The sequence below is a fragment of the Mesocricetus auratus genome, unplaced genomic scaffold, assembly GCF_017639785.1.
Source record: "Mesocricetus auratus isolate SY011 unplaced genomic scaffold, BCM_Maur_2.0 Super-Scaffold_100676, whole genome shotgun sequence".
NCBI lineage: Eukaryota > Metazoa > Chordata > Mammalia > Rodentia > Cricetidae > Mesocricetus > Mesocricetus auratus.
Genome location: NW_024429266.1, coordinates 35,033,365 through 35,053,649, shown reverse-complemented (window position 1 = coordinate 35,053,649; position 20,285 = coordinate 35,033,365). Strand labels below are relative to the sequence as shown.

The following is a 20,285-nucleotide window of genomic DNA, read 5'->3' as shown; positions in this document are numbered from 1 at the left end:
GAACTTCTGACACCCTCACAGACACACATGCAGGCAAAAAAACCAATGCACGGCCAGGCGTCCTTGTTAGAGTGACATCGTCTTTAAACCCTGTGTGGCAATCCCTGACGCACCGCCGTGATGCCCAGGGAAGACAGGGAGACCTGGAAGTCCAACTACTTCCTTAAGATCATCCAACTTCTGGATGATTACCCAAAATGCTTCATTGTGGGAGCAGACAATGTGGGCTCGAAGCAGATGCCGCATGTCCCTGCGAGGGAAGGCTGTGGTGCTGATGGATAAGAACACCATGATGCGCAAGGCCATCCGAGGGCCCCTGGAGAACAACCCAGCTCTGGAGAAGCTGCTGCCTCACATCCGGGGAATGTGGGCTTTGTGTTCACCAAGGAGGACCTCACTGAGATTAGGGACATGCTGCTGGCCAATAAGGTGCCTGCTGCTGCCCGTGCTGGTGCCATCGCCCCGTGAGAGGTCACTGTGCAACCTCTTTCTTCCAGGCTTTAGGCATCACCACCAAGATCTCCAGGGGCACCATTGAAATTCTGAGTGATGTACAGCTGATAAAAACTGGAGACAAAGTAGGAGCCAGCGAAGCCACACTGCTCAACATGCTCAACATCTCCCCCTTCTCCTTTGGGCTGATCATCCAGCAGGTGTTTGACAATGGCAGCATTTACAACCCGCAAGTGCTTGACATCACAGAGCAGACTCTGCACTCTCGCTTCCTAGAGGGTGTCCGAAATGTTGCCAGTGTTTGTCTGCAGATTGGTTACCCGACTGTTGCTTCAGTGCCACACTCCATTATCAATGGGTACAAGCGTGTTCTGGCTTTGTCTGTGGAGACTGACTAAACCTTCCCACTTGCTGAAAAGGTCAAGGCCTTCTTGGCTGATCCATCTGCATTTGCGGCTGCTGCCCCTGTGGCTGCTGCCACCACTGCTGCTCCTGCTGCTGCTGCAGCCCCAGCCAAGGCTGAAGTCAAGGAAGAGTCAGAGGAATCAGATGAGGATATGGGATTTGGTCTCTTTGATTGATCCTTCAGAGCAACCAACTCAGCCAATTTAATTTGGAAAAAAAATGGAAATAAAAGCTTACTTCTGTTATAAAAAATAAAAATAAAGAAATAAGCCATGTATTTAAAAAAAAGCCCATTTGTTAATAAATAAAAATCATAAATAAAATAAAAATATCAAGCCGGGTGGTGGTGGTGCACAAGTTTAATGCCAGCACTCGGGAGGCAGAGGCAGGCATATTTCTGTGAGTTCAAGGCCAGCCAGATCTACAAAGAGAAACCCTGTTTTGAAAAACCAAAAAAAAATTAAATTAAATTAAATGTATCAATCACTAACATGTTAGGCAGTTTTTAAAAAGTTACCTGTAAAAATTGCACAGCAACATAGCTCCATCTTACAGTAGGAGTCCTGAAAAGAGGAAAAACAGGTTCTCTAAAATAAGTAATAAACTATTTCTGTTTGTCCTTTTATCTACAACGTTAATAACCTAACAATGTTTTTCTATACATAATATCTTTATGGACGGAGGAATAGCTTAACAGGACAGTGTGTGCATGCCACGAAGCCTTGAATTTGATTTCCAACCCCCACCATCTGCAAAAATTTAACATCAAAATCATAACAAAATTGTATCATTCTATCAAGAATGATTAGTTAGAACTGGTCTGCTAGAATGACCACTTGTGGCATCCAATTTTTTTTCTGTGGCCCTGTATAAACTGCCCTCCTCCAAAGCTGTTCGCTTTCTTTCCTCCCCCTTTCAAGGTTACCTCGGATAGCTGTCACGGTAAATAAGTGTAGGAGCAAACAGGAAGTACAGGTACTGGTTGACTGTGGGTACTGGAACTCTGCCTAAAAAAGGAAAACTTCTAGATTACAAGATCTTTTGACTTCTCCCAGCCAACTAGAAGAGCCAAAAAAAAGAAAGCAAGAACAGGGCTGGTCTAGCCGTTGGTGGCTCATGCCTTTAATCCCAGGACTTGTACTTGGGAGGCAGATGGATGTCTGAGTTCAAGGCCAGCCAGCACTCCACAGAAAAACCCTATCTCTGAGGAAAAATGAACCAGGAAGAACACCATGACCTCTTGGCTCCTGTTTTTCTTCCTGGTCTACTAAATTGACTTCGTGTTCATGCAATAACCCAGTACTGCCAATCTCTCTAAGCTACTACTATGACTAAAATAAAAATTCTAGGGTGGAAAGCCATAATTTGCAAAGTAAGCAGACACAGGTGGAGTGAGACTATGAACATTCCATGAATGCTAAATTACAGGAGTCTAAAGATAAATTTTTGCATTGTAGATAAAAGGACAAAACAGAATAGTCAGGAAATAATGTGTCTTCCAAATCAATACGGATCCCATGCACTTAGAATAAAGTATACTCTCTACTAATACAACGTCCCAGCATACAAATGATGAAATATCCCATCAATAACCCTTTACGGGCACAGAGTTACATACTTGATTTTTCCTTGGCAGCATTTAGTACTCTCGGCACATTCTCTCTGACAAACGAGTGAGCCTTCATTATCATACGAATCTGCCAAAGGAGAGGGGAAGTGAATTTCCTATGGCGTCTTGTCTCCTATAAGTAACTCCAGAACTGCACTGGGTAATATTCACACAAATTTGCACATACTAACTCAAGTTAGCCTTTATAAAGAGGAAAAACTTCCAAAGAAGGACATGTAATCACTTACATGATTTGGTACCTAACAGAAGCATTACAAGAAATTGAGAAGTTAGAAATCTATTCAATGTAGCTCAGTGGCAGAGCTCCTGCCTAACACCCCTCCAGCTGCAAAGAACATGGTCCTTTCCATGTGAGTGCAGTACAAATAAATTAAAACCTATCTCTCATTTCAAAAAGCTATGTCATGACATGGTAAGTTCAGCACTTCAAATGTGGACTTTTTCAACTACAAACACATAATCTAAATGACTTTTACAAAAATGTATTTCAAAAACAGTTCAATATAATTTATTTCAGATTCAGATAACTGAAGTAGAATGAACTGTTTAAAATGAGAGGATCCAGTTAAACACTTCAATAAAGCCAGCATGGTGGCACACTTACAACCCCAGAATTTGGGAGCATGTGGCAGGAAAATTAGGACTTGGCATACATTAGCCCCTGACTCAAAAACCCTTCAGTTCTACAGATAATGGTATGGAGATACATATGAACTTATATATCCAGGGCTAGCATCAGTTGATAACAGCATCAGTACTAGATCATTATTGTTATTATTTAACTGGTCACAGCATCATTCCCAGTAACTCTTCAACCCTTACCTGTTCAAGTATAACAATGAACCGGGAGGCTGGGGGCAGTGTATATGCTAATACAACATATGTTGGTATAAAACCTAGAATTCCAAGCTGGAAGACTAAGAAGAAAACGCCGTGGATAAGGGAATAGACAAGTGGATGAGAAGTCTTGCTGTAGCCATGGGCCCAACGTTGGAACAGGAAATAGGGAATTGAAAGTGTAGACAGGAACATGGCCCACCATGTCCAAATAACAGTAGGAAGTTTGCCAAAAGCATAGGCCAAGAGATTGAACTCAAGTACCAGCCTGTGGGGGAGAATAGAAAAAAGTGAATGTTTGATATGCAGTGGATTTGCAGAACTCTCCCTCCCTCCCTCCCTCCCTCCCTCTCTCTCTCTCTCTCTCTCTCTCTCTCTCTCTCTCCCCCCCCATCCCTCCCCTCTCACACACACAGTAACAGCTAGGTTACTGAACCAATGGTACAACCTCAATGGAGGACTTGTAAGAAAAATGTGATTTATATACGCAGTGGAATTTTTTTTCAATCTAAAGAATGAAATTGTATCATTTACAAGAAAATGAGTGCAACTGGACATAATCTTATTAAGGAAATTATGTCAACCTGAGATTTATTTGTGTTTCTATTATGTGTGTTTTCTGTCATTTGTGGGTTCTAGACTCTATAGACACACAAGATCGTGTATGCACAGATGATACGAAAATAGAGAAAACTGGGGCACTAGGGGGACTAAGAGGAAGGCAGCTGCCATATGGGGAAAATAAACTCAGTGATCTAATGCACAAAAATGGCCTTATGTATCCCTGTAAAGAGAGCGCACTTTAAAATTAGAGTTGTGAGTATAGCTCAGTTGTTGAGCACTCCAGCACTGCTGACCAGGAGTAGTGGTGCAGACCTGTCATCCCAGCACTTGAGAGGTGGGGGAACGAGGATCGGGAGTTCAAGATCACCTTCAGCTACATAGTAAGTCTGAGTCTAGCTAGACTACTTTCTCAAAAAAAAAAAAAAAAAAAAAAAGATGATGATAATGGTGAGTAATGAAACTTTTTTCTTTTACTTTTAGGAATCAAGAAACTCATCAACTCAGCTGCCTTGGATTTTTGTTTTATTTTGTTCTTCTCTGTGGCTCTGGAGGCTGTCCTGGAACTAGCTCTTTTTTGTTTTTGTCTTTTGAGACAGGGTTTCACTATATTGTTTTGGAGGCTGTCCTGGAACTCACTCTGTAGACCAGGCTGGCCTTGAACTCACAGAGATCTGCCTACCTGACTCTGCCTCCAGAGTGCTGGTGTGCCACCAACACCTGGCTAGGAACCAGTACTTGTAGACCAGGTTAGTCTTGAACTGCCTCCCAAGTGCTGGGATTAAAGGTGTGCGCCACCACTGCCCGGCAGAATTTTTTTAAGCAAATGAGAAGGGTCAACTTTTCACACATCAACTAGCCAGTCACCCGCCTGTCTTACCTTCCTTCATCAATGTAATCTACCACGAGTGTGCTGAGGATAAAAATGATGAGGAGTGCAATGAACATGTGGTAAATAGTTCTGATGTGGTCCACTTCAAACAGCTCACTGGAAATGCAAATCATAAGTTACTATATTTAATTTTAAAGTACCAACATAACGAAGACACTTTTTAAAGCAGTTTACAAGATGTTTAATCTACTCTTTGAGAGATCCCTTTAAAAGCTCAAAAAAGCACAATATTAAACCTGAAATATACAGAAAGTAAATGATATAATCTTTCCAAACTAGGATACTGACTCACAGAAAACAGCATGGCTACCTCAGAGGAGCAGCCTACATCTGGAAAATCACTAACAGCTGTTTGCTGTGTTGGCAAAGGTGAGTCGCGATAGAGAAGGAAGACCAGCTCTAGTCCAAACCCTCCAGAAAGCCTGGCTTTACGAGCTCACTTAAATCTGCGTTCCTTTGTGGATGATCTAAACCTTAACCATTCCCAGGGCCTTCTACTTTCTGCTGGCCTATAGTCCTTCAGACTGGCTGTCTGCCTTTTAACAGAATGACCTTCTGGGTGACTCTTCCTCAGTCAGCATCTTCTGTACCCAACTGAAACAAGTATTCTAGCCTTGGCTTTGGGAAGTATGTACAGCGGTCTCACGACTCTAGAGGGTCTAAAATATTCTCTTTTTTATATATAGAATTTTATTTGTTATGTATACAGTGTTTTATCTGCATGTATGCCTGCAGGCCAGAAGGGGATGCCAGTTCTCATTACAGATGGCTGTGAGCCACTATGTGCTTGCTGGGAATTGAACTCAGGGCCTCTGAAAGAGCAGCCAATGCTCTTAACCACTGAGTCGTCTCTCCAGCCCCTGGTCTAAAATATTCTTAAGCCTCTGTATAAATGATCTTCAAAACCAATATCAACCTAGCTAAGCCATTTCCTGGGTTACATTTCTTTTTTTAAGTTGACACTTTTTCTCTTCTCTTCTCCCTGGCCCTTTCCCTCCCTCCTTCTCTTTGAGGAGGACTGAACTCTGGGTTTCATGAAAGCCTATGTAAGCACTCTACCACTGAACTATATATAACCCCCTCCATTTTGTTAAATTTTCAACACTGCAATTCTTATGTTAAAATGTTAAGTAATGATTCCTTCTTCTTTGTAAAAATTCTGCATTTTTCTACAGATTATAAATTTTGAAAGATCACTCTCTTGAATCTAGAACACAGCCCAATTACTTTAAAATACAACATGAACAGAATATAGAAAACTCTGCCCTTCTCATCAAGTTAGGAACTATACACCAATTTGACTTATAAAGTAAGTTTTGATATGACAAGGTTCATTTTTAAAGGAAGGCACATTACAGCCCCTGATATAATTTTCACCAACCCAATGCCCTGTCCTAATGCAGGTAAATCTCATCAATATCCCAATGAATATCTTCATAAGTAGGTGACTTATAAGTGACTAACAGGAAAGAAGAAACAGCATCTCCCATCCAAAATACACCTTTTGTTTTTGGTTCATAAATTAAGTCAGCACAACGCATTCATAGCATGCAATTTTAAAGAGATTAGAGGAGCATGGATTTTTTAAACAAGTAACTTTGAGAAAACTATCAAGAATCTCACACGTGAAAATATACACATATTACGAAGGCAGCTGTAGTGGTTTGCAAGCAAATGGCACTATTAGGAGGTGGGGCTTTGTTGGAGTGGGCATGGCCCTGTTGAAGTGTTTCTGTGGAGGTGGGCTTTAAGGTCTCATAGATGCTCAAGCCACACCCAGTGTCTCAGTTCACTTCCTGTTGCCTGCAAGTCAAGATGTAAAACACTTAGCTACTTCTCCAACACCATGCCTGACTGCATGCCACCATGTTGCAGAATGATGCTAATGGACTAACCCTCTGAACTGTAAGCCACCCCAGCCAGTTAAAAGTTTTCCTTTATAAGAGTTGCCAGTGGTCAGGGTGTCTCTTCACAGCAATAGATACATACCCTAAAACAGCAGTAATTCAAAATTTTCTCAAAGTAGACTTCTTCTACTCTCTGGATAAATAATCATAGAGAGCACAACTCTATAGCACAATTTCAAAGAATTTGTCAAAGGATAGATAAATGACTTATCTCTAACTTTTCCAAAGAAGTCAGATAGAGAACTTAGAGATAGGCAAGAAGGAACACAAAACATCACAAAATATGACAGACAGACCACAGATTCTATAAATCATGACAGTTCTTTCCTTCCTAAATCAAACTGATAATTAACAAAAGCTAAAATCACTCACTCTAACAGAGACCGCCTTGCAATAAAAATCTTCCCTTGTTCTGGAGGTGCTCTCAGATCTCTGGAAAAGAAAAAAATTACAAAACACAGGTAGAAATTAGATAAGAAGCTTAATCCCATGAGCAAGAAGGTACTTATCAGCAAGTGTACTGGCTAACATTCCTTGACTTCCTTTCCCCTTCAGATCCAGTATTATGCTGAGGGTTTTATGCATGCTATCTCACCAATCCTGACAGTGCTGTGCATGTGGGTGCATGTATACTTATTTAGGTAAGAGCTAGGTTGATATCTAATTGAGGCACCAGAGTTTCCATTTCCAGCCCCATGGGAAGGCAGTTCCTGTACCACCATCCTGAGAGACCTGTGGTGATGCAGTCCTCCACACTGCCTGATGTTTACTTTTGACATTTTCTTTGATTACTTATTCGGGGGAGGATGGTACACACATGTGTACAGAGATCAGAGGACAACTTACAGAAGTCAGTTCTCTCCTACAGCCAGGTTAAACCGAGGATTGAACTCAGGCTTGGCAGCACCTTTCATCCTGTTTATAGAACTCTTCCCAGTGTCAAAGAACTTGCAAAACTCCTAACAGCCCCCTGATCATATCATCTGCTTTTGGAGTAATAAAAATTCACATTTTAGTGGCCCACATACCATTTTACTTAAAGGACTGTTATTGGCTATTGATTCTCCAAACGGTTCTCCAGGAGAGACTGGCAGGAAATCCAGAATGGTAAATTAGCATATATTAGCCATTGATGTGTTCCTCTTTAGATACACACTAACTGCAGGGTACTTTATTACGAGTACACACTGAAGAGACTACAACAGGCATGGAATGATGTGGTTAAAAGCAAAGAGTCTGGAGCCAGACTCTGGGTTAAACCCCCAGTGTGGAATCCTGGATAGCTAAACTAATCTGTAGCATGCAGATAGCTGTAGCATCTACCTCACAATGAGGGGCTTGGTTTGAAGTTATGTACACACATTATAAAACCCATGCCGGGCCAGTGTGGTGGCTCAGCAGGTGAAGGAACTCGTCCCCAAACCTGACAACCTTAGTTCAATCTGGGATCCACACGGTGGAAGGAGAGAAGTGACAATCAAAAACTGTCCTCTGACCTCCACATGTACACTGTGGACTGCATGCCCACATACATACATACATACATACATACATACATACATACAAATAAAATAAATGAATAAAAAATTCTGAGTTAGTCGGGCAGTGGTGGTGTACACCTTTAGTTCCAGATTCAAGAGACAGAGGCAAATGAATCTCTGAGTTCAAGATCAGTCTAGACTACAAAGCAAGTTCCAGGATAGCCAGGCTGTTACACAGAGAAACCATGTTTGGAAAAACCAAAACAAATAAAACAAAAATAAGTAATAATTAACAATAAATAAATATTATATTAAGCAAAATGAACAGAAGCCCACATTGGGAGGAAAATACTTTAATCCCAGCACTCAGGAGGCAGATCTCTGTAAGTTTGAGGCCGGTCTGATCCACATAGGGATCCAGGCTAGCCAAGGCAACATAGTGAGACTCAAAATAATATTCAACAGTGTAAAAGTGGTGACAGGGTCTGAGCTGGGGCATTTTCACTGCACGCCACATTCTGACCGTGGGGCCGTGCTGGAGGAGATGTCTACACTGACACAACAGTGCACATACTCACTTGGCTCTGTGGTTGTTTTTCATTTCGTCGAGAATGGAGAAGGTTGTGAGAGCACACCCACCATTGTCCAGAGACGCAGACTTTTCAATGAGATTGGTCACAAAGTCATCAAAGTGACAACCAACTTCCTTCAGAAACAGAGGCTTCAGTTCCTGAAGTTTAAAACAGAGGAAAATGTAGGCACATGCTTGTGACCACTGACATTTCTCTAAGGAGGCCCCTTAAACAGAGCTGGCTGGTAGGAAGCCACACCGGAACAAGTGAATTCCCAGGAGAAAAAGCAAAAGAAATACTTTCTATAGTTGACTCGTAGTTTCAGGTATGGCTAACAAAAACAGAGGACTAACATACATCCTGCTAAAAATGTAAGCCCTCCACCTTTTTCTCTCCCCCTACCCCCCAAAGTAGACAAATGACTTTGATATTCCAGCCTCTACCTCCAAAGTGGGGGACTGGTCACATGCTACCATTCCTGGTGATATGCAAGTCCCCAAGGATACGGAAGGAAACCACCTGGTCAATGGGCATCTACAAAGGACACTGGCATCAAAGCACACAATGGTGGAAATGAGAGGCAGAGCAAGTGTGAGGCCACCTGACTAAGACCCTGCGAGAGACACACACACACACACACACACACACACACACACACACACACACACCACAGCAGATAAAAATGAGGCCACTGTTGCCGGGCAGTGGTGGCACACACCTTTAATCTCAGTACTCAGGAGGCAGAGGCAGGCAAATCTTTGAGAGTTTGAGACCAGCCTGGTCTACAAAGCTACACAGAGAAACCCTGTCTCAGAAAATCAAAAATAAAAAAGACCATTGTTTTAATATTTTTATTTAGAAAACGAAAACTAATACATTATATCTATATTATGTAATTACCACTCTCTTTTTCCTAAAGAAATCCCTTTGCCCAAGTTCCCACAACTTACATTCTAAACAGCTTTTTAAAAAGACTTGTATGTGTTCTGCCTGCATGTGTATGTACGCACCATACATGTGCCTAGTGTCTGTAGAGAAGAGGGCATCAGATGCCCTGAACTGGAGTTATGGATGGTTGTGAGCCACCATGTGGGTGGTGGAAACAAAATCCCAGTCCTCTGCAAAAGCAGCCAGTGCTCTTAACCACTGAGCCATCTCTCCAGCCCCAGAATTCCACATCTTAAAACATATCACTCTGCATCATAGCTACATTTATATAATATATATTTAGCTAACCATGAAATATGAATAAAGGTGGTGGTGATGCATGCCTTAGATCCCAGCACACAGGAGGCTGATCTGACTCCAGAACTAGTTCCAGGACAGCCAGAGCTAGACAAAAAAAAAAAAACCCATCTCAAAAAACAAAAAAGAAAACCCCATCCAAAACAAAACAAAAACCCACCATGAACATGTGTACCTAGTTGCATATATCTAAATATTGTCACACATATTCATAAAACTTTTAAGAGTGTGTGTATGTGTATATATATACACATTACACACACACACACACACACATTACATATATATTTATCTTATACAAAGCCGGGCAATGATGGCGCACACCTTTAGTCCCAGCACTCGGGAGGCAGAGGCAGGCAGATCTCTGTGAGTTTGAGACCAGCCTAGTCTACAAGACGTAGTTCCAGGACAGCCTCCAAAGCCACAGAGAAACCCTATCTCGAAAAATAAATAATCTTATACAAATATACATGCAGAACCATGTGAAGTGGTGCAAACATGTGATCCAAATACTCAAGAGGTGGAGACAGGAGGATCCTCTGTCTCAAAAAAAATACAGAAATAAAAAGTATACACAATTGTTATTGCTTTGGGCCTCTAGCTGTTCTTAATATTTTAAGGTAAATACTTAGTTTTTTTAGTATCTTTATATATTATAAATAATATATATTATGAATTATATATATATGTGTGTGTGTGTGTGTGTGTGTGTGTGTGTGTGTGTGTTAGATTATAACACACTGAGGTAGAAGGAGTTCGGAATGCTATGAGTTTGAGACCAGACTGAGCTAGCTATACAGTGAGTTCTAGAACAGCCTGGAATGTTCTAGTAAGACCCAGCCTCAAAATAAATAATAGATAAATAAATAAATGAAAATAAGTATATGAAATAAAAATAAAGCCCCCCAAATGTAATTGCACAAAGGGTAGTAAGAATATGCTAAAAAGTTCTTACGATGATACAGTTGGAAACAGAAGACCTGTCTCTGCCCCTGGGATTGAAGTCATACACCACCATACCTGGCCCTAAAATAAAATTCTTTAGAAGTTAAAGTGTTTTTTTTTCAGTGGAGAGGTATACTGAAAAGAAGGGCAGGACCCTTTGCTCCCAGCCAGGGACAGAACAAATTCTGGGCAGTCTGAAGCATGAGAGAGGCAATAAATAACAGACAAACTCAGGACCCTGTCCTTGTGGAATTTACGGTGTGGCAACGCCCTTGGAAAGTTCTAGAAATAACAGGAATGGAGTTTTTCACTGTTGAAACAGCAAAGTACTAAGAACTAAAGTCAGAAACAGAGAGAAAGGTTCAGGGGACAAGCCATGTATGTAAGACCTCAGCCTTCCTATACTTGGAGTCAAACCTTGATCTTTCACTCAGCATTAAGAAAGAAGCCCAGGCTCTTGAGGCATGATGAAGGCTTCCAAGCCACCTCTTCCAGCACTCCTCAAGGGCTAACACCAGTGTGATCACGTTAAAGGCAATAAAAGCATGGGAGAGGGGTTGTTAAAGAATATTATACAAATGTCAGTAAAAACTGCTAAAGTCAGGTCCAACTAAACAATTGCCTTCGTAAGTAAGGGTGGAGAGTCACCAAGATGGTTCAGCCAGCAAAACTGCTTGCAGTGCAAGCCTGCCAACACAAGTTCAATTCCCCAAAACAAAGTAGAAAAAGTAACTCCCCTGACTTTCAGACATGCCCCGTGACACACAAGTGTTACACACACATCACACACATGCACACTATAGATATACATAACAAAAATTAATGAGTCTTTTCTTTAAGACAGAATTATGTAAGGATAGCCCCAAACACAAGGCAATACTCCTGCCCTAGCCTGCTGAATACAGATTCCAGGCATGTGCCACCACACCTAGCTATGACACAGCATTTACTCCTCATTGTTAAACTGTCACATAGAAAGGACAATGCTGAGTAACAGAGACAACAGGCATAATATGGGATGACAGACACAGGTATCAGTGGTGACAGTCAGTGTAAAGCAGAAGGCTTCCAGTTTTCTGACACCCCAAAAGGGGCACAAAGCATTTCCACAGGATTAACCCCTACCTTTTATTCTCCCTGAACTCAAATTTAGTTATGGGCACTTCAGGAATCCAAGACAATTGTTTACATGTAGCACCTTATATACAGCTGCCTAATGCTCGTGTCTTAATGTCTTTCTTTCTCTGACGAATTAAAAGTCAACAGAACCTGCTGCCAGTGGCACTCAAGAGACCCGCCTTTGTGGAGACCATGAAGTTTCTTTAAACTCCTTTCAGAAATCCTCAGAGAGCACTAGTGACTACTTCTACCGTCACTCCCTCTGTGAGAGGGAGCAGAGAGAGACAGCTAATGCAGGGGTCTTCGCTTGCCTTCCAACTTTCCCTAGCACAGGAAACTGCTATTATTTAGCATTCAAAATGTGAGCACACAAAAAATAACGTGTGAGTAACCTGAAGTGACAGGGCGTTAGCTGGGGCTTTCCTGATGACTTGATCTCTCAAACTTGTATCGGGGATTAACTTCACTTAGACAATGGACCTTGAGGGACGGACGGATGCAGAAGTGGGAGAAAGATGATGACTAGAAAAGGAAGGTGTTTAGATAATCTAGTAATCACCCCAGCACTTGGGAGGCTGAGGCAGGAGGATTGCTGGTCATTCTGTATGTATCCAGGTCACCCAGAGCTACAGAATAGACCCTGTTTGAAAACAGAAAGCAAATGAACAGAAATCGGGCAAACAAATGTACTGTGTTTTGAGGCTCACATGAGCCTTCTATTTTTAACAAGCAGCTGAATCAGATCACCCGAAAGATTCCAAGAATGGGGAACAAAGATCCTGTGGTTAGGAACCTAAAATGCTCAGGGATGAGACAGACACTCGGGTAGGTCTGGACATTTTAGACACAGATTTACAGACATGCTCAGATTCACAACTCAGAAAGCAACTTTTCTAGAAAGTCCTTCCAGGCAGAAACTACATTGGACTGAGTTCTGAAATGAGAAAAGAGCAGAGTCATTTCTGGGTGAATCAAATAATTCTTTCAAAGGCTGAAAAACTTCCAAGTAGGCTGGGAGAAACAGCATACAGCAAACCAATCAGGGCACAGCTTTTTAGCATCTCAAAAATTCACATGACTTAATCACAATTTCTTCAAAGATGGCTTTGAGGAAGATTGTGCTGACTCCGCAAGGCCCTTAGTAGTCTGGGGATTGTTTGGTTTCTCTGACTCAGTGCCTGGCTCAGTACAGAGAACCTTTCAACCTCACAGAAAGAGGTTGTGGCTCGGAACAGAAACTAGACCTTTCTAGACAAAACAAGCAACCCAAGGAACAGGGAGGTGGGGTTCCGCCTCGAACGCTCCCCTGACTGGAAGGACACTCCTTTTCCCTCATTGTACTTAACTCCTTTTCAAAAGCTCTTGTCTCTCTTTTTCCTGTTTGCCTTCCCAGCTGACTTTCAGTATCTTGGTTACTCAGTTGGTTTTTCAATCTCTTGAAACAGAGACTCTATTAACCTCAAACTGGAGGTGATTCTCCTGCCTCAGCCTCCTGAGTGCTGAGCTTATAGGCATGGGCTACCATGTCTTGCCAAATACCACCTCTATTGTATGTTTATTATTCATCCAGTACTCATAAAAGCAACTTTGCAATTTCCAAACAACTGTGGAGCCAACAGGTTCCAAAACTCCTACACACACCACCACTGGACTAACTCAACCTTTGTTAACAAAGAATACAGAAAGTAGTTATTAAAAACAAAACACCTCACTTTGACTCTTTCCCTAGAAGCTATGAAAGAAAACGGACTAAAAACCACATGACTACTATTTATTAGATGACTACATATGACAGATTTCTGTTTGGAGGCTTTATATATTATCCCTAGCCTTGAAAAAACAAGTGAGCATAATAATTTTTATTTTACCCATGGGAAACCTAAGCTTTAAAACTCAACTGAAGGGCTAGGGCTGTAGCGCAGTGACAGAGGCTTGCATAGCTGGAGCAAAGCCCTGTGTTCCATTCCCAGCCTGGAGCTGGGCAGTTAGTTAAAAGAAGAGGGTAAAGTGGTGTGTGCAAAGTCCTAGAACTTGTCAACTGTTGAGTTGGGGAAAATCTGGAACCATACAGCCTCAGACTTTATTACACTACATTGCTTTCCACCACACAGTATCTGAAATATTATATATATATATATGTATATATATATATGATTAGTACCATCCACAAAACAAAAACAAAAACAAAAACAAAAAAATTTCAGAGAGAAAAAAACAAGATCATAAAACAGAAATGTGTATGTAAGGCAGAGGTAGGTGGTACCTACAGGTGGATCTCTGTGAGTCTAAGGCCAGCCTGGTCTACATAGAGATTTCCAGGATAGACAACACTACACACAGAGACCCTGTGTAAAAAATTAAAAAGTCAGTGTATTCATGTAGCCTGAAAATGGTGGGTAACCTAATAAGAAAGCAAAAACCTAACCAAGGTATTGCAAGCTGGACATGGTGGTATAGGACAGTAATCCTAGTACTTGGAAAACTACTTCCAGCTTGAGACCAGCCTAGGCTAACAGCTTGAACTTATGTCTCAAAAAAGAAGAGGGGGCAGGGAGCAACTGTGGATATAGATCAGTTGGTAGAACACGAACCTAACATTTAGGAGGTCTGGGATTTGATCCCTGCCAGCATAAACCAGACATAATTTTATAAACCTGACTTTCCAACACTCACAAGGTGGAGGCGAGGCAAGAAGTTCAAGGTCATCCTTGGCCACAAAGTGAATTCAAGGCCTATCTGAGATAGGGAACCTGTATCAAAATTCGAAGTGGGCTATCACCCAAGTTAGTCTACAATATCCTTATTAAATCTCATTTTAATCAGTCACATTAAGGTGAAACATATTTATCCATTTTAATCTTCCACTTAAATAGTATATTCATCTTTATCTCCCAAATGTTTTGTTATTTTGTTCAGTATTATTAGAGGCAGAGTTTTGCTATGTAGCTTTGGTTATTAGAATAAAAATGGCCTCCATAGACTCATAGGGAATGGCAGTATTAGCAGGTGTGGCCTTGGAGGATGTGTGTCACTGGGGGTGGGCTTTGAGATTTCAGAAGCTCAAGTCAGGCCCAGTGGCTCACTCTCTCTTCCTGCTGCCTGCTGATCCAGATGCAGAACTCTTGGTTCCTTCTCCAGCACCATGTCTGCCTGTGCACCACCGTGCTTCCTGCCATGATGACAACCTCTGAACTGTAAGCCAGCCCCAGTTAAATGTTTTTCTTTACAGAGTTGCCATGGTCATGGTATTTCTTCACGGCAGCAGAAGCCCAAAGAGAGTAGCCCAGGCTAACCTTGAACTTGAAATGCTTCAGCCTAGTAAGTGTCAGGATCACAGGGGTGTGCTGCCTCACTCGGTTATCAAGGGCACATCTCTTTCCCATGCTCCTCATCTACCCCTCTCACTTCCTCACCAGTCTTCCTGAACATCCTAGGAGACCAGGAAAGTAGCAGAAATGCATTCCTCATAGTTAACAAATGGGACATCCGCACAAAGAACTATAATGAAAACACTTTAAGATCACATTAAAACAAGCTGGGCGTTGGCAGAGGCAGGCAGATCTTCGAGTTCAAGGCCAGTCTAGTTTACAGAATGAGTGCCAGGATATGCTCCAAAGCTACACAGAGAAACTGTGTCTCAAAACACCAAAAAATAAAAGGGCCGGGCGTTGGTGGCGCACGCCTTTAATCCCAGCACTCAGGAGGTAGAGGCAGGTGGATATCTGTGAGTTTGAGGCCAGCCTGGTCTACAGAGCAAGTTCCAGAACAGCCTCCAAAACAATACAGAGAAACCCTGTCTCGAAAAAAACAAAAAAAAAAAAAGTAATATACAAGCACAAAATGTTAAGAATATGCAAACTAAACATACACACAGAGCAATGTGCATATATATGTAAATATATATGCATATCCTCCCTATAAAAATAGATGCAAGCTTTGCACAATCATCTACATGGAACTGTGCATGACAGAAAAATGAAAACAAGTTGTCAGGAGGGGAAATAAGCCAAATGTTATTTCCTATTCGGTTGGTAGCTATTACTTTTTTATGATGTTTCTCTTAGGGGCTTTCTGCAATGAGCATACACCATATCTACAACGAGAGAAAAGTATACAAGAAAATATATTCCTCCTGTTTAAAAAGCCAGTCGCTGTTGCAATACAACAATAAGACAAAATCTTAAATTGCAGGCATTTTCTTCTTAGTAAAAGTAACTTATGTAGCCAGAAGCCAGTGTCTTCTCTCATTGTAGTTGTTCTGTTGTTTGCGCTGTTTTGAGACAGGGTCTCAAATGCCCAGGCCTCAAACCTGATACCTCACCCTCCTCTCTCCATTTCACAAGTGCTGTGAATAAGTAACATGCGAATGTCCTCATGCCCAGACCTCTTCTCATTTTTTGAAGTATTTTATCTAATCTAGATGAAGCTGATTTTTGTGTGGTACTAAGATTAAAAAGCTTCCCTTCCAGACTTGGCACAGGCCATGAATACATCAACTGAGAGGTGGTGTCCCAAAGATCAAGAGTTCAACACAATCCTCTACTTCATAGTGAGTTTGAGTCCAGCCACGGTTACATAGGACCCTGTTTTCAGAGGCAGGGGGATGAGGGGGAGTGACAGGAAGGGAGAAGGGGTGTGTGTGTGAACTGTACACATAGCCCAGTGTATGTATTCCAATTTCAGATATACTAAATAGGACACATGAAAAGTGTTCCTCAATCGGTGTCATGGAAGTCATTATCCTTGGACTGTTTTGAACCAAAAATTAGACTGCCCCAATAGGTGAAATAAGGTATTTCATGCCTGCGGTCCCAGAACTTGGGAGACTTGAGGCAGGAACACTGTCTCAAGTTTAAAGTCAGTCTGGGCTACAAGGTATCCTACTACAAGGTAAAATCCTGTCTCAAAAAAAAAAACTCCAACCCCCACAACAGTAAGATAAAATAGGACACCGCAGCAAAGGTCTCTAAGACCTCTAAAATTGGAAAATTGGGAAAGTCCTTACCATGGACACTGCCTGACACTTTAACTGAACCATTTTATCATCCACCTTGTACAGCACATGAAGCCAGCACAAACAGAGAGACAGAAGCAGGCAAAGCAGCCAAATCCTGTTAGTCCACACCAAACCCAACATATCTTCCACTTCGGTCCGTGGACAGCTCTTTCATCTTTATCTGAAAGGCTGAACATTCCCAAGGGCAGGAGCTTTCTAGTTTTGTCTAGTGATGAAATAAGAGCAATGATCCAACGTCCCCCAAAGTCTAAGGCAGACTAGAGATATTAAGTAAAAAGAGAAAGGGAATTCCAAACAATGTAGCCAGATACAAAGCTCAGAGAGAAAACAAAACAAAACAAAACAAAGGCAATGTAGCCAGACCCGCACTGCCAAATAGACTGGGAGCCCTGAGGAACAAAGAGAATCGGCAGTTCTGGCAGAGGTGCTGGAGATCAAACCCAGGGCTTCGTGTGGGTTAGGAAGGCACTCTACCAAGCAAACTGCTATGGCCCAGCCCACGACTGCCAATTCAAAGGCTTCAATCAAGTCACAAGTTTATCAAATGGAGTATAGTGATTTACTTAGAACAAAACACTACATACTAAATGCGGGAACCACTGCTGCGGGACATGTAATCTCAAATAAACAGGAAGCAGAAGGCTGCAAGATGAGGACTGTCTGGGTTACAGAGTTGAGTTCAAGGTCTCTAAACAAATAAGTGGGCCCAGGGACGATGCTCTGTATTGTAGAAGTGAGTTTGCCTAGTGTGTGTGAGGACCTCGGTTTTCTTCCAGTACCTCAATCAATCAATCAAATCAAATTATAGATTAAAATCTCAGGAGTACAAAACGGGAGGACATATGCAAAGCAAGGATGGTGGGAAAACTGTGGCCAGCAAAACCAGCTACAATCTGAGACTATGGTGCATTATTTTGATTGATAAATGTACTAAGGTAAAGCACACAGGTAAAAATACACCAACAAGGGCATGACACAAAGGAAAGAATACAATGTTAGGCCGGGCGTTGCTGGCGCACGCCTTTAATCCCAGCACTCGGGAGGCAGAGGCAGGCGGATCTCTGTGAGTTCGAGGCCAGCCTGGTCTACAAAGTGAGTTCCAGGACAGCCTCCAAAGCTACAGAGAAACCCTGTCTCAAAAAAACAAAAAAAAAACAAAACAAAAAAAAAGAGCATGATGTGTGGAGAATAATCTGCCAATGTTAAGTACACAAGTTCTCTTATACTAATATTTCCAGTGACAGCATCATCCATCCTAGGCTCAAGAAGGTGCTGTGTTTCAAACAAATTAGAGGAAAGGGAAACATCCCCTTGGTCTTTAAGGGTAACTAGAAAACTAAACGGGTCATAGATACTGAGTATATCTTCAATTTTGCCAGAGAACTTTGACAGTAACAAACTAAAATAAAGAAGAGTGCAAGGATCAGGAGCTAGGCAGCCCTGGGGTACATGAGAACCTGTCTAAAAGTAAAATAAAACCTAATTAAATAAACGAAAAATATTTAAACTATTACTTTACCTAAAGTCCATGTTTCTGCTTCTGAAAAAAAAGGATACCTACCTCCGCCTCTGCAGCCAACTGCCTCTTCTTGGCTATCAACTGTTTCATGGTAATGTGACCTAAGGGAAATAAAAATAACTGAGTGTTTAAAACAGAGCTTTAAGTTGGCTGTCAAGTGGCAATAAACTATGAAGTCGAAAGCAAACAGATATAAAGATGACTGTATACACTCTAGCACACAACACAACAGTGCCCTTTAGAAAGGAGCACAAGCAATCTAAGCCACTTACAAATACAGTTACCGGTCCACTTCTGGCAATGTGAGAAATTAGGTCCCAGAACAGATCTTCACTTGAGACTATAAAGATACTGAGTAACGTATTAAGGATGAAAAAAATCTTGTTTTTAAGAGGTATTGCTGGGACTGGAGGGTTTAAGACTCTGTGGTTACAAGTGCTTGCTGTTTTTTTTTGTTTGTTTGTTTTTTGTTTTGTTTTTTTGAGACAGGGTTTCACTGTGGCTTTGGAGGCCGTCCTGGAACTCACTCTGTAGACTAGGCTGGCCTCGAACTCATAGATTCCCCCTGCCTCTGCCTCCCGAGTGCTGGGATTAAAGGCATGTGCCACCACCGCCCGGAATGCTTGCCGTTCTTGCAAAGCACCCAGGCTAGTTCCCAACCCAAGTCAGGCTGCTCATAACTGCCTGTCCTTTTCTCCAGGGCATCCGACACCCTCTTCTAGCCTCCCAGGGACCTGCGCTCACATTTTCATACATACTCATACATAAATACGACTAAACTTTAAAAAAATCTTAAGGGCTGGAGTGATGGCTCAGAGGTTAAGAGCACTGGCTGCTCTTTCAGAGGTCCTGAGTTCAATTCCCAGAACCACATGGTGACTCACAAGCATCTAGAATGAAATCGGAGCTCACTTCTAACAAGCGGGCAAACATGCAGACAGAACACTGTACACATAATAAACAAATATTCTTTAAAAAAACATCTTAAGAATCATTGCAAAGCTGGTCCAAATCCCCAGGAACAAAAGATAATATGAATCTGGAACCCTTAAGGAATACTTGACAGGCACATGGATTCTTGCCAAATGCTAGAAAACTTGCATACTGGCTGCCACATAGCATGTGGTCCTTTCACAGAACAGCACCCAGGGTCTGGTGCCTAACAGAATGGTGAAGCCTAGGGCCTGTTACAGCTAAGAACCTGTACGGCCACATCCTCAGGGTCCTGGACAGAAGCATAATGGAGCAGAAAGGAAATGTGTCTATGTCTACTTCAAAGACAGGACAGTCTCCCTGAAAACTTGCAACACTTCAGTGGATTTTGCAACCTAAACTTTTGTTATCTCAAAAACCTTAAAGTGTATTTATTTGAAGGCAAACTCAAGCTGTGTCCCCAGAACTGCAAACAGATAAGTACAATTCCTCCCTGGAAGGTCACAGAATCATCCAAGGCCTTCAATAGTTCTAACAGATAGAGTTCCAAGAACAAAGTAAAAGCTCCTGGTTACAAACTCTTAAGACATTAAGATAACAAAACCACGAGAGAAGCAGCAGGGGTAAAGCAAAGGGACAAGGGTCAGAAAAACTAAAGACATTAGCATCTTCATATACATAACTGACTTATGTAGTCAGGGCTTCACTGTATGTCCCCGAATGGGCTAGAACTCGCTATGCAGACTAGGTGAGCCTCAAACTCAGAGAT

General features: G+C 41.9%; 1 protein-coding gene and 1 pseudogene across 2 annotated transcripts in view; one reads left to right on the top strand and one right to left on the bottom strand.

The window, feature by feature from the left end:
• Soat1 (sterol O-acyltransferase 1) overlaps positions 1–20,285 on the bottom strand; it is a 43,030-nt gene that overhangs the window by 9,702 nt on the left and 13,043 nt on the right. For both annotated transcript variants that reach the window (XM_005071310.4, XM_021227876.2), the window contains exons 3-10: positions 18,626–18,684; positions 8,745–8,896; positions 7,058–7,117; positions 4,767–4,874; positions 3,311–3,593; positions 2,477–2,555; positions 1,784–1,865; positions 1,376–1,421 (exon numbers count right to left, since the gene is read on the bottom strand). In XM_005071310.4, coding sequence (XP_005071367.1) covers positions 1,376–1,421; positions 1,784–1,865; positions 2,477–2,555; positions 3,311–3,593; positions 4,767–4,874; positions 7,058–7,117; positions 8,745–8,896; positions 18,626–18,684 — 869 coding nt within the window. The remainder of the gene's footprint in view (positions 1–1,375; positions 1,422–1,783; positions 1,866–2,476; positions 2,556–3,310; positions 3,594–4,766; positions 4,875–7,057; positions 7,118–8,744; positions 8,897–18,625; positions 18,685–20,285) is intronic.
• On the top strand, positions 64–1,069 carry LOC101835318 (annotated as a pseudogene).